The 13,922-nt window shown below is 37.6% G+C and overlaps 1 protein-coding gene across 1 annotated transcript in view; it reads right to left on the minus strand.

Annotated features, from left to right (window-relative positions):
- Window positions 1-13,922, minus strand: part of ERC2 (ELKS/RAB6-interacting/CAST family member 2) — a gene marked incomplete at both ends in the record, with an annotated part of 833,862 nt that overhangs the window by 419,419 nt on the left and 400,521 nt on the right. The window contains 3 exons of the mRNA XM_082663222.1: window positions 1,012-1,047; window positions 5,133-5,273; window positions 8,393-8,533. Of these exons, the coding sequence (XP_082519348.1) occupies window positions 1,012-1,047; window positions 5,133-5,273; window positions 8,393-8,533 (318 nt within the window). The remainder of the gene's footprint in view (window positions 1-1,011; window positions 1,048-5,132; window positions 5,274-8,392; window positions 8,534-13,922) is intronic.

Genomic DNA, 13,922 nt, shown 5'->3' on the forward strand with positions numbered 1-13,922 from the left:
TAAAGATGCTCCAACGAGGCTTGAGGAATTCCATTTGCAAAAGTAAAATTTGTTTTAAAGAATGGAGGGTGGAGACTGAATCTAACGAAATACACCCAAGCATCTTGTGTATCAGGCTGTATGTATCCTGGAGCAGCGGCTTAACAAAAAGTTGTTGGCTGAATTGTTTCCTTTATCCCTGCTATTCCTTTTTCCCATGATGGGAATTTATAAATAAGAGATAACTAGAATGCATGATAGCACAGATCACATCTGCCACATAACAAATCCCAGTCACCTTATGTATTATTTCTCCCATTAAGTCACCTAAATTGGAAAAACAAAAAAGCCCTTCTTCTTTAATAAGTTAAAGAAAAAAACTGCTTCATATAAACACACACTTGTCATGAGGATAAAAAAATTAGTGGTGGCATCTGGGCTGTTTTACACATATTTTTACTAGTTACCTGTTTTTTTGTACCATTAAGCTATAATGAGAATTGTTACTATCTGCTTTTAGGAGACTATATTTTAGTTTGTTCTCAAATGATATGTTTTTAACTCTTACAAAACCCACAGTAATGTTAGGCATTTACTAGTCTCAAAGAGCATAGCCCTACTTTAAAATAAAAACCTATTTTAACTTCTATCCCTTGAATATAACATACATTGAGTTGTTTGCTATTTTACAAATGCTATCCCTTTTGGCATAGATAACTCTATGTTTGAAGGATCTGGGAAAGAATTCTATGAGCCTAGATCTGCAGCTGACCTCTGTTTTTCTATCGCCTTAGGTTTGAAGTTAAGACAGAGGTAATATCACAGCTAGCAATAGTTCCCTGAGTTCTTAATTTTTTAATTTCACTTTCAAAAGAAATGGCAGTGGCCTCTGCACAGGTCATTTCTTTTGACAGAACGGAAATGGGAAGAGACGTATATTTTCGAAACACCCCCAATATGGCACACTGTGACGTGATCAATGGATCCTCATGCTTTGATATGTTACAGCGGGAACTTTCAGAAATGACTTACTGGGTTGTACATCTGATTGAACAACTGCTCAGCTTGCTACATTGCAAAGGTGGGGAGGCATTGAAGCACAGACAGGGAAAGAAGGAAAGATCCAGAAACACAGCATTAGCTCAACAAATCTAGTGCATTTGCACAGACAAACTCATGGTTAAAAGGAAGAAATTTCAGTTTCTAAACATTCCACAGTGAAAGTGAGAGGCTCTAGGGAAACAGAAATGTTGACTTTGGCTCCTAAAAAAGAATAGCTGGAATAAGAAATTGAAGGTTTGTGTTACTTTCCCTTTCTCAAGTTAAATAACCCATGAAATAAAGAAAGCTGTCCACTTTTGATGATACATGAAGTGCTGGCCTCCAGCAATGAATCAGAGGAAGTGCTTTTGGCCAAGCCTGCAATTTGTTACCTGAACTTCAAAGATGGTAATAATAAAAGATTAATTAAATCTTATCATTGAATTTATAGCTCTTCTTTTATATTAACACCAGCCTGAATTTTCTATTCAGTCTAACTTTAGAAAAATATAGATCAGCAAACAGCAGGTTAGCAATAGCAAAATATCAGTAAGCAAGACATTACAGGATTAACAGCAAATGGGAAAAGAAAAAATTTAAGTCAGTAGGAAGATTAAAGGGAACCAAAATACAGTATTATCCATTGTCTACTATCAGTTTCCACTGGTAGTTCATAACAACAAAAAATACCATTTTTTGTGTCTATCCTACTATGTTCCAAGTCCTTTAGAATCTGTTATGCTCTTCTATTTTGTGTAGAAGATTTAAATGTTTGCAGATTTAAATGTACTAAATATTTTAAATAGCATCCTCAAGTTATATTTATTAAATACTTGCATCATTAATTTGGGGCTCAATGTCAATGTGTAGAAGGTGAAATATTGTAAGATCTTTTCATTTGCTTTAAGCCAAGACATGTCTTTGAAGAACATGAATTTTTTCTTCAACTTTGATAAAGTAAATGATAGTTTTACTGTGGTTTTAAAAAACACCCTCCTCAAAATGATATTAATTGGAAAATTACCAAATAAGACAAATCAAAACATTTTGAATTGCTGTTGCTTCTCAAATGATTTCTAGTCATTTAAAGTAAATTTACTTCTACGTATTGAACACTTAATACTCTTTTGAAAGACAAAATGATCCACATGTCACTAGGCTCTTCTCAACCCCTAGGTGTGTAATTAAGATTAATGAATGCACTAAGTTATAAAGCACACTCATAGCTAGTACTTAAGAATTATTTATTTAATATCATTTTATCAGCCTCACTAATATCAGTAAAGATTTCCTTACAAGTGAATCTTGGATTGTTTGTTTTTAAGAGGTGGGATGGAACGTGTAAGGAATAGCTCCTTTTCTGCCTATAGTAACCATCGTTGACACAAAGTATTTGGAACTGTCTTAAACTGACATAGTATAGTAAAGGGTTCAAAGCAACTATGTGTATGAATGTTCTCCACAAACTTTTCTGTTAAAAACTCACCAATTTCAAGCATTGTTTATAAGACAAAAGCAAATTTAAATCGCCGTTTGGATTCCATTGTCACTAGCAAACAAGATTTCTGTTCAGCTAAACACATCTACAATGCTGTATGGATTTTATGATAAAAATACCTGGACGCTCACAAATCTTAAGCAAAATTCCATGGGGAACTCATGGTTTATTTATGATATAATAAAACTATTATGTTTTCAGCTTTCATTTAGTAACCCTTTATATTTTATTCACAAGTCACATACCCTTTTATTTAAAGGGAGGCCCAGACACTCCTTAAGCTTTTATAGCTGCTTATTTTTCCATGAGTAAATGATGTGTTTTATGTATATTCACATACTGTTGGCTTATATTTTCAAATATTTCATGCAGATCTCAATTCTTTTTAAGGTGATGGGTACTTGAGGTTTTTACAGAACTATTTATTAGCAGAAATTAAAGAGTACTAGAAAAAGTATTTTGAACTTTCGAATTTAGTTGATGTAGAGGGCCAAAAATAACAAAATAACATCTGCAGGTTAGGTATAAAAATATTTAAATTATAATTACCTTATTTAATCTCACTGTACTATGCATTTAGGAGACAGTATAAGCAAAGATTATTTATATACTTAGAAATAAATTATCTTTTCATAAATTAAATAGGTCCTTTACAGCAAGACAACCATATTTGTTCCTTTAATCCTGGTGATGTAGCAGAATGTTAAAATGTCATCAGGAATAATGCTAAAATATTTATAGGATTTGATCTATGAATTTCAGAACATGGTGTCTATCTGAGAGTCTAAGGAAACCACATGTTCTAATTGACTTTTGGGGGTTAACCATAACTATGTTGAAAGAAACTAAATTCAATAGCACAGACATTCATTTATTAAACTAGTTAAGTCATATACATGGAAACTACAAGCATCAATACATGAACCTCTTTCTTTTAATTTTTAGAGGATTTCAAATTCCATAGATGACTTACACTAAAAGGGAGGGTGTCAAGTATGTATCTGCAGAAATAATATATGGGATGCCCTCAACTCCATAATGGCTCCTCAGAGTTGATGAAGGGCATCTTTCATGCCCAGGTCTATTTGGGGCCCTCCTTCAGGACTTAGCACATTGCAAGTGAGGTAAGATAACTCAAAGACCACCACAGGAAGCCAAAGAAGTTCTCTCACAGAGTTATCTGAGAGTCTGCCTTATGATCACAAAACTGTTCATTAAATAAAAAGTACCTTTCTTAGGTTCATTTCTTGATATGCATATACATGTATAACATATTGCAGAAAACATTCATATATGTGTCAAGAATATGTATCATACACCCAATGCATAAATAGCCAAGTCAATCTCCACGTAAACACCCTCAAAGAGGCAGTTTAAATTCTTCTATTTATTGCTCAAGATTTCTGTTTAACTAGATGTTGCTTGAAAAAAGTGAGATGTTGAGGGGATTACGAAATAGACTTTGTAATGTAGAGATTTTTCTGGCTGTTTTTTTGTAAAGAGATTTGACCTGTATATTTATCTTTTTCTGTATTGGTAAGGAGACTTTATTAGTGTGAAATCTCATAACAATTCCCTAAAATTCTGTGGTAAAGTGAACAAAGTATAATCACATTTCAGTTATATATTGCATCATACGTACAAAATAGTCTATTAAATTTAGAAATATCCAGAATTTCTCCACAGATATGATGCTTTCACATCCCTATCATCCATATCATATATTTTCATAACTCTAGCAAATAAATCCCCATTCCAATATGCTATGAATTATACAGTCGAATTTTATTATATGCTTCGTTTGATTGTTTAGATTCTTATCATCTCTTTTGAATAAGTTTATAAGTTGTCAAAGGGAAACAAAATGCTTAAACTCATAATGTTATGAGTTTTACGTGAACAATGAATGCAGACGTACCAAACAACACAGGGAAAAAGTCAAAGGAACAATGCATGACTGGAAATGTACTCCACAAAAATGTCCAGTTCAGAGAAAACATGTTAATGCTGCAATGCAAAGATCCTGCTTTCTTTTCTGAAGCCTTCTATGTATAAACTTGCTTAGACATTCAGGCCATTTCTGGTCAAGTATAAATAGTCAATCCGTACATCTTCCAAGGACTCGACTATTTTGGTGAACTTCTAGAAATTTAACATTGTCGGGTAAAGTTTTGCAAAGTTCCAATTAAAAAAATTGACCTACTTCTGAAAGTAGTAAAAGTTTATTAATGTATAATGGGACCCCTGGATTCTTTGGTTTATGCAAACACTTCCATTTATCTTTTTTTGATAGTTGAGATTTGCCCAGAGAGTAATGGCTGGTTTTTGGTTTTAAAATATTTTTCACTTCTACTACAATTTTCATCTATTTGTCAAGGTTTTGTTTTGTTTTGTTTTGTTTTGTTTTGTGTTTCCCCAGACAGGAAACCTAAGATAACTTTTCAGGTTCACAGACAGACTTGATGCAGACTTCTTAGGAATAAAGATTGCTTAATTAATCCTTTTATCACCAGATGACAAAAGATAAGGGGTTTTTATTTTTTGAAAAATGTCTCTTCCTTTCCTATTTTATAAATTCAGAAAATGAGCATGTTTTTTCTTAGACTTCACTTACCTTTTTTAACTGTGCTTCCAATTTGTTACATTCTTCTTTCTTTTGTTCAATGGCTATTTCTAGAGATTTTAATTTGGAGTCCCTTTTCAGCCCCGCTGAGGCTAATGAAGATGCATGTTCCTTGAGGTCAATTAAACTAGACTGAAAGGAAAAGAACACTAGTAAGTAGAACATTATAATTTCTACTAGTAATGTCTTCAATTTGAATACATTGATTCTATACATAGTAATAAAGTGTGCATTAGATAGAGAGGGTAAATATAGTCTTACTAAGGTAACAATAGTCGGCCCTGGCCAGGAAATTAAAGTTGGCCAGTTTACAGAACCAAGCAGGATCTAATTGCAGTAAAAATCAAATGTGACCAAATGGTGCAGTCAGTAAATGCATGTTTCATGTCTCAAAGTTATGCTAATGAACTAAGTCCCAAGGTGGTCTTTACATGTCATGGCAAAACAGACACCCTGAACCTTCCATTTATGTTTATTGCTGTCAGGTGGCACAGACTCTAAGAAAAATATGAAAGAAAATACAAACTTTAATTCTTTTCTCCCCGAAAAGGGCAGATCAAGTATAAAAGAAGAATCCTGTTGTTTTTATCAAATTCCATTTCTTTAATGAAAAATGGCCAATGGTTTCTCAAACATCTTCTACAGAATCAAAGATAAAATTACTTAAAAATTCAGAGTAGACTTTATGGCCTAGTGCTTTGTAAATTCAGATTCAGCAATATAATGAATCTCCCCAACTCTGACATGGGGTTACCCAAGTTGTTCCATTCATTAATCACGCCCAGAAACCAAGAGCTTCCCTGTATAGTACGAATCCCAAAAGGTAAAGAAATAAATACTAGCATATACCACAGAACACAACGTTGCTAGCTAGGAGAGCAATGTCCACCAGCAAACACAAAATGGTTAGCAACATCTATCTACGTGACTAAATTGCTCAGGTTCCACCCAAAATCAGACAGGGTACATTTCCTTTATATCCCTTTGCAGTGCCTAGGAAAACACTAAGCACACAGCAGTTTCTCAGTAAATGATGTGGTCTAATACTTTACTGCTTCATGGGCACTGGAACAACCTTATTGATGAAGATACTGCCACAATCACCCAGCAAACCACCCAGGTCCTAACAACCCTCTGAGGGACAGGTTAGCCATTCTCATTTTTCAGGTAAGGAAACTAAGGCTCACATGAGGCCCTGTCTTCTCCAAGGTTCTCAAGCTATTAATGGGAGACATAGGTCTGAACCCAGGTCTCCGACTCCAATTTCAATGGTCTTTATCATGTAACTACCACAGAAATAATAAAGAAACTTATAATTCAGGCACTCTGTCATGCTGAAGATTATTACCACTCCAACTAAATTATAAGCTCCATGCTAACAACAATTATACATTGTTTTCCTTTATAAATTTAAAATTGCCAGGGGTGATAGCTTTATGTGTCAACTTGGCTAGGCCATAGTCTCCAGTTATTCAATCAAACACTAACCTTAAGTGTTGCTGTGGAGGTATTTTGTAGATGTGACTAACATCTGCAATCAGTTGACTTTAAGTAAAGGATATTATTCTTCATAATCTGGGTGGGCCTGATCCTATCAGTTGAAAGGTCTTAGGAGCAGACTAAGGTTTCCCTCAGGAAGAAGAAATTCCTCCTGTGGACTGCAGCATCAGCTCCTGCCTGAGAGTTTCCAGCCCGCCCTTCCTGATGGCCTTCCCTGTGAATTTTGGACTTGCTTAGCCAGCCTCCATAACTATGTAAGCCAATTTCTTGTAATAAATTTCTTAATATGGTTAAATTCCTTCGTACAGTTCTGTTTTTCTGGTGGAACCTTGACTGACACATCTAGCCCAGTGGCAGGCACATTATTACACAGGAACAATAAATGTTTGCAGAAATGCCTATCTGAAGTTCATACAATGTAAGCATTGTTTACAAAATTATTTTCATTTAAAGCTTATGCTCCACCATGTCATCAAGATCTCTTTTCAATTAGAAGCATATCTATCTATATATATATCTATATATTTTTTTTAAGGTGCAAACCCATGAATAACGCTTGCAATCTGTGAAGAATGCTGCAAACGAGATAGAAGCTTCTGTGCCTTCTGTTACATACTAACTACAGTAATTACAGATCCCCCAGGATTTACATTCTTTATTTTCATATCAAAGAAATAATCTCTTCTCTAAAAACTAGTGAGCTTAAGTTTTAGAGAATACAAATTTTGCTTCTAAGTTTCCTCAAAATTCCTATTTTTCATCAATTGTTCCCTTCTTGGACTCCTAATTTAGACAGTACTTCAATTTGTATAGAATTATCAAAATCCAAGGGCTGAGGTGATACTTCGGAGCTGGGACATATACAACTATGCTGTGATACAACCCAACAGAGCAAAAGGATTGACATATCATAAAGGAGATAGACATTTTCCACAGACAAAAATAAGTGTGAGGGGACCAAGTGTGGACAATGGCACATATCTCAGAGCTTTGGAGACTGAATAAAAGAATGGGCATTGCTGCTTCTCAAACTTCTCCACCAAAGTATCCCTAAGTAAACTAAGGGGGTTATAGCCATCCCTCAGAATAGAGATACTCTCCATAACCACCAAACAAAAAATTTCTTTAAAGCATATTGTTTTACATTAACAAATGCAGGTGAGATTTGTTTTCTGTATCCATGTTTGCGCGAGCATTAAAATACTCTTTCAAATTATTTACCATAATGTAAAAATGATGTCCCAGAAGAGCAGTCACAACCTATACATATGTGTCCAGCATGGTACCATATAACCTAACCTGGTGGTATTGAATGATCCATTTGAGAAGCACAGATGAATGTACAGCACCCAACACAAGGATTAGTACATAACAGGCCCTCAGTAAGGTGGAGCTATTGTTATTATCATCAATGCTGTTGTTGTTACTGTTATCTCAAACAAGGGATCATGAGACATTGAAAAAAAAATACAGAATCCTCCAAGCTGTATGAATATGGTAAGACATCAAGAAAACTTTCAAGGAGCTAAATGGTATGTGTTCAGTAGAGTACAGAAGATATGCACAGAGCATCACCAGATGTAGGGAATTACAGTAAATGCTGTTCTTTGAATTCAGATAGCTTTACAAAGCAAAGGTAACTAGGTCCCCCAAACCTTCACACTGTCTCTCAAACTAAGTCTCTAGTCTCTCAAGGCTACATGGATATGGGTTTATGAGTACTATCAGTGTGGTTGTTTCCCCAGACTCACCTCTTTTTCAGTCAGTTCAGCTTGTAAAGCGTTGACCTTCTCTTTCAGGTCTTTATTCTCTTTTCGGAATGATTCTATCTCTTCAAGTCTTTCCCGATCATCTCTCTCCCGTTGTTCTTTCAAACGCTCAATTATTCTTTCCTGTGAGGCAATTGCCCAAAAAAAGAGTTGAGAACCAATCAGTGTGCATGCCAAGGCATGTTACAAAAGGAAATAAGAAGAAATACACATAAGAAATGTTCTAGAGGAATCAACAAACACAAGATATTCAAAACTGGGTTTGTGAAGAGAAGCTGTGCGTAACAGTATTTGGAAAAGACAGTCAATAAAGCTTTCAGCTTGTTAATCAAAGTTAGTATCATAGGGTTGCAAGGGATCTCAATGTTCAAGTTCATGGTGGTACCAGGAAAATTCCAAGAGCAATTCCAGAAGAGGGAGGTTCAGGCACCAAGACCTAAAGTCTTGCATGGGTAAGGGGAAGAGGTAGAACTAACCTCTTGGATCAACCCTCTTTGCTTGGCTTTCCCATTTGATGTCAAAGAACTTTCCTTGATTTCCGAAGACTCTTCTCGCTAGAAAGGGGATCAAAGTGGGGCAGGACCTAGACCCCTCCGGGACTTAGAGCTGGACTCACAGTGAAAACTTGAGACAAAAGAAAGAATAAGCTCCTTATATAAGTGATTTTTCAATGTGTCTGGAGCTGTTTATTTACTTCCATATTTTTTCAGTGGTTTCTTGGCAATCAGTAGAGACTCAAAAACATTGCTAGAATTTGAGCAAAGTTCAAACAGCAGCTTCTTTTACTGAGAAGCTGCTACATGCTAGGCACTGTGACACACCCTTCTCATCTAGTCCTTATCACATCTGTGAGATCTGAACCAGTACCACTGGTAACAGAGTAGTGCAGAGGAAACCCAGTCTCAGAGAGGCCGACTGACTCGTCCAAGGTGATCCAGCTCATAAACAAAAGGCCCACCCTGCCATCCAGGGCTGTCTGAGTCTTAGCCACGGCCAAAAGAACACACTGCCACAAACATACACCTGGAGCCATTCAAGGAGATCTGAGGGTCTGTCTGTCCTTGACTTTTATATTGAAATAAAAACATTACTCTAGTAGACATGTTTTCCAAAAGAGTGAAATCTTACTGATATCAAAATAAGAACCTTTTGTTTTTTTCCTAAGGAATTTTTTTTTAATTTATTTATTTTTGGTTGCGTTGGGTCCTCGTCGCTGCGCGCGGGCCCTCTCCAATTGCGACGAGCAGGGGCCCCTCCTCGTTGTGATGCTCAGGCTTCTCATTGCAGTGGCTTCTCTTGTTGTGGAGCACGGGCTCTAGGCGCGGGGGCTTCAGTAGTTGTGGCGCACAGGCTTAGTTGCTCCGCGGCATGTGGAATCTTCCCCGAGGGGCTCGAACCCACGTCCCCTGCACTGGCAGGTGGATTCTTAACCACTGAGCCACCAGGGAAGTCCCAGAACCTTCTTTTTTTAAGGAAAATTCTGCTTGGGTAAAATTTAAGTTAGATTTCTGAAACTTGTTTCAAATTACCTAACACATATTTGAATTTCCTTTTGGATGGTCATGTTAAAAAATGTTGGTGCAACGATTCTTAAGAATATTGTCTTTTATATTCTTACAAGTATATAGTACAAGACGATGCCTGATATATAAGACAACTGTAAAACGGTGTTTAATGTAGAGGGAAGTTAGTTTGAACACTTAGCCTGTGATTTAAGTTCCCCCAGGGGAGCAACTGTTCTACCCCAATGACAATAATTTATGTCTAATGCTTTCAAGGGCAAAAAAAGTACCATTGTTGTTTTGTAATTACTCAAAAACACTTTAAAATGAAGTATATTATTACTATAACAGTGGGGTAGAAACAGAACAAATGAGTCTATTACATTCCCTATTTTGTTTCTTCTTGATTTCAGTTACTGTCCTATTTTACTCTGTCTGTGCCATTGTAGAGTAGATGATTATGTGATTGACAGAAGAAGGAAATGGCCTCAGTGCACGGTAAGTCTCTCAAGGACTTTTAACAATTTCAGCAACTGAACCCACACCGCCTTTTGCCTGCACTTATTGCAGAAGCCTCACAACTGGTCACCCCGTGAGCAGGCCATCTCCATCCCATCACTTCCACCCCGTGGCTGTTGGAGTGATATTTTTAAAGCCCCAAACTGACCATGTCACGTCACTATTTAGAAACCTTCCCAGGAATCACTCTGGCCAGAACATAAACATGCATTTATTCTCACTAGGCACCCTTTGCTTGGTTTTATTGCATGTCCACTCTCTCAGCCTAGCTTTCCAAAAGGCAACAGTCAAATCTTATGAATCTCTTAACCCAGGGCTGGGCAAACTGTCTGGCATACAACAGGCAATTAAAAAGGCTGATGGAAGGAACAAAATTCAAATTAGGGATCATCCTGTCTTCAAAGGAAGGGAAATTAAGTATGCATGTTAACATCCAGAAGGTGTCAGAGTCACTTGGAAATTAGCACTTGTACTATTGACGGGGCATCGATGACAAAGAAAATCAGCAAGCAGTATAATGTTTTTAAGTGTTATTGATGATTCAATACTACAAAATATTTCTCCGTCAATCACAAAACTAATTTAACTGTCAGCCGCGCAGGGCCAGATGTCAAAAACATGTGTTAAAAGGTCCTAATATGGCATGATCTACTTGATTAACAACCAACTTGCAGAAATTCCAACAATGTGTTCTTGTTTTAGTCTTATTTGCATTGGCAAGTGTTCCTTGTGCACCCATCTGGCTCTGCACAGGTCTAATCTATTTGTGCTTTATCACTGGGTGGGAACTGCACTGCGGTGGCCTCCAGCTCTGCTATCTGGTTTTCTCAACTGCTTATCTGCTACGTGGCCACAGCAAGGCTTGGCGAGACCAGCTTTATAAATACAGCGGGTTCCTTGAGCTTCTGTGTGTCATTCCTAGAGCTAAGTCATACTCAGTCTTAACTCACCAAGCAGCATTATTTATTTATTTATTTTTACACACTCTGGATATTTGAATAAGTTCCCGGACATTAAAAGGAATAACACACTCCCTGGGATGTAATAATCCAAGTGAAATGGTGAATAGTGCCTAATGTGTTCTATTCATCAGCCAAAGGACAGCAAATAATTAAATGCTCTCATAAGTACACGATTTTTAATTAATCATTTTCCTTTTTGTCCCATGTCTTGTTGCAGAGGATCTGTCCACTTACATGTGGATAAAAATGGAACTGGTGAGGGGAAGGCTATTAAAAGAGATTGCATTGTCAAACACACAAAGAACAGAACGTTTAAATTTTAGTCCCATTCCATCACCCATGAGCTGAGTGGCCTTGGGGAGGCAATAAAGTCCCAGCTAAGGGCTAACTTAGAGAGAGCAGAAGTGGCTTCCCAGAGTGCTGGGGTGAGAAGTTAACTGGTGCCACGGGTGATTAATGATGTCCGCCCAGGGCCCAGAGATGAGGAACAGTGCTGCACATGTCCCAGATTTTCATTTCTGGGCATGTCATTTTACCTCACTGAGCCCACTTCCCATGTTTAAAATGAAAGAGCATGGATTTACTGTTCCTCAAAGTGTGGTCTTCCAAACACTTGCATCAGAATCACTGGGCATGCTTGTTAAAAATCAAAGATTCCCCAGAGCAGAGCCCACAGCAGAGCACTGAATCAGAATCACTAGGAAATGGGATCCAGGAAACTGTATTTTAAGACACTCTCTAGATGATAAGATTATTTTTAGATACATACAGAAGTCTGATACCCACTGGAATAAATACTTAAAATTAATCTACTATTCTTTGTCCCATGATAGAAAACTTTGCCAGTTCCTATCCAATGTTTTTGTCTGTGTTTTTCAAATACACTAATGCTCTGATTTTTGGCACCTTTAGAAAATTCTGTTTGCTTTTATTCTTCATCAGGTGAAAGGCTAAAAATCAGATGCAAACAGGGTTTAGAAACTAACAGCTCATGGGCCACAGCTGGTCCAAAGAGCTATTTTGTTTGGCTTGAGCATATTATAAAATCTGAACTTGAATATTTTGAGGTAAGTCAAAGACTGCTCCATCACCAGCAGTCCCTACTGCTTAACACCAAACCCACTTCCCTCATTTCTGCTCCCTGCATGGCCCTTCATGGCATCCAAGTTCTCAACTGCCCATCTATGGTCCAGTACAGATTTCACATGCCTGAGATTGTGGATCAGCAAACTGAATAATTATTGTCAAGGTAATTCCAAAAGATAATGGAATTTAGAGGTCAGCTAGTTTAAATGCACATTTTGAAGATAAGTTACTGAGATGCCCTGAGAGGAGAAGAGGCTTGCCCCACGTGATGCAGTTATCAAGTAATGGGGACAGTTTGATGGGGCCAGACTCCCACAGACCTCAGCTTTCCTTCCTGAACATCTCCTGAGTCTCAAAGGAAGTACTTAAGTAAAGGGAGTAGTTTCAGGTATGAGAATTGTTTTGGGATTTAAACTAGAATAAATCAAATCTTAGCAGGGGGGAAAAGGATAAAATGCTGCCAAGAATACATGATATGGGGCTTCCCTGGTGGCGCAGTGGTTGAGAGTCTGCCTGCCGATGCAGGGGACGCGGGTTCGTGCCCCGGTCCGGGAAGATCCCACATGCCGCGGAGCGGCTGGGCCCGTGAGCCATGGCCGCTGGGCCTGCGCGTCCGGAGTCTGTGCTCCGCAGCAGGAGAGGCCACAGCAGTGAGAGGCCTGCATACCGCAAAAAAAAAAAAAAAAGAATACATGATATGGAAAAGTATATGGTATAAGTTTATTTCTGTATAAACAGAAAGAAACCAAGGGTACAAGTGGACTGACATCATATCACTCAAAAACTGCAAAAGGGATACATGATTATTAATAGTTTTTGAAACAACATTCCTTTATTCAAATTTTACAAACAAAATTACTACAAGAAAGTTTTGATAAGAATCCACCTGCCAATGCAGGGGACACAGGTTTGAGCCCTGGTTCAAGAAGATCCCACATGCTGTGGAGCAACTAAGCCCGTGCTCCACAACTATCGAGCCTGTGCTCTAGAGCCCACAAGTCACAACTACCGAGCCCGCACGCCACAACTACTGAGCCCACACGCCACAACTACTGAAGCCCGCATGCCTAGAGCCCATGCTCTGCAACAAGAGAAGCCACCGCAGGGAGAAGCCGGCGCACTGCAACAAAGAGTAGCCCCTGCTCGCCACAACTAGAGAAAGCCCGTGCGCAACAACGAAGACCCAACACAGCCAAAAAAAACCCAAACATTTGATACTAAATTCTTGAAAATTGTAAAAAGAATATTTTTCCTGAAAAACCATCTTATTTATTCTTATGTTTCCACATAAAATCTTGTCTCTTATTTATAATTTAATGTTAAAGTTATAATCTTGTAATTTTAATAGGAACATTAAGACTATCTAGGCATAGAATTATGGCTCCTTTTTTTACCTTCTCTATTTTTAGCATAGACAAGTGGTTCTTAGACTAGCGTATGTAT

Source organism: Grampus griseus (genome assembly GCF_964374135.1).
Source record: "Grampus griseus genome assembly, chromosome: 10".
NCBI lineage: Eukaryota > Metazoa > Chordata > Mammalia > Artiodactyla > Delphinidae > Grampus > Grampus griseus.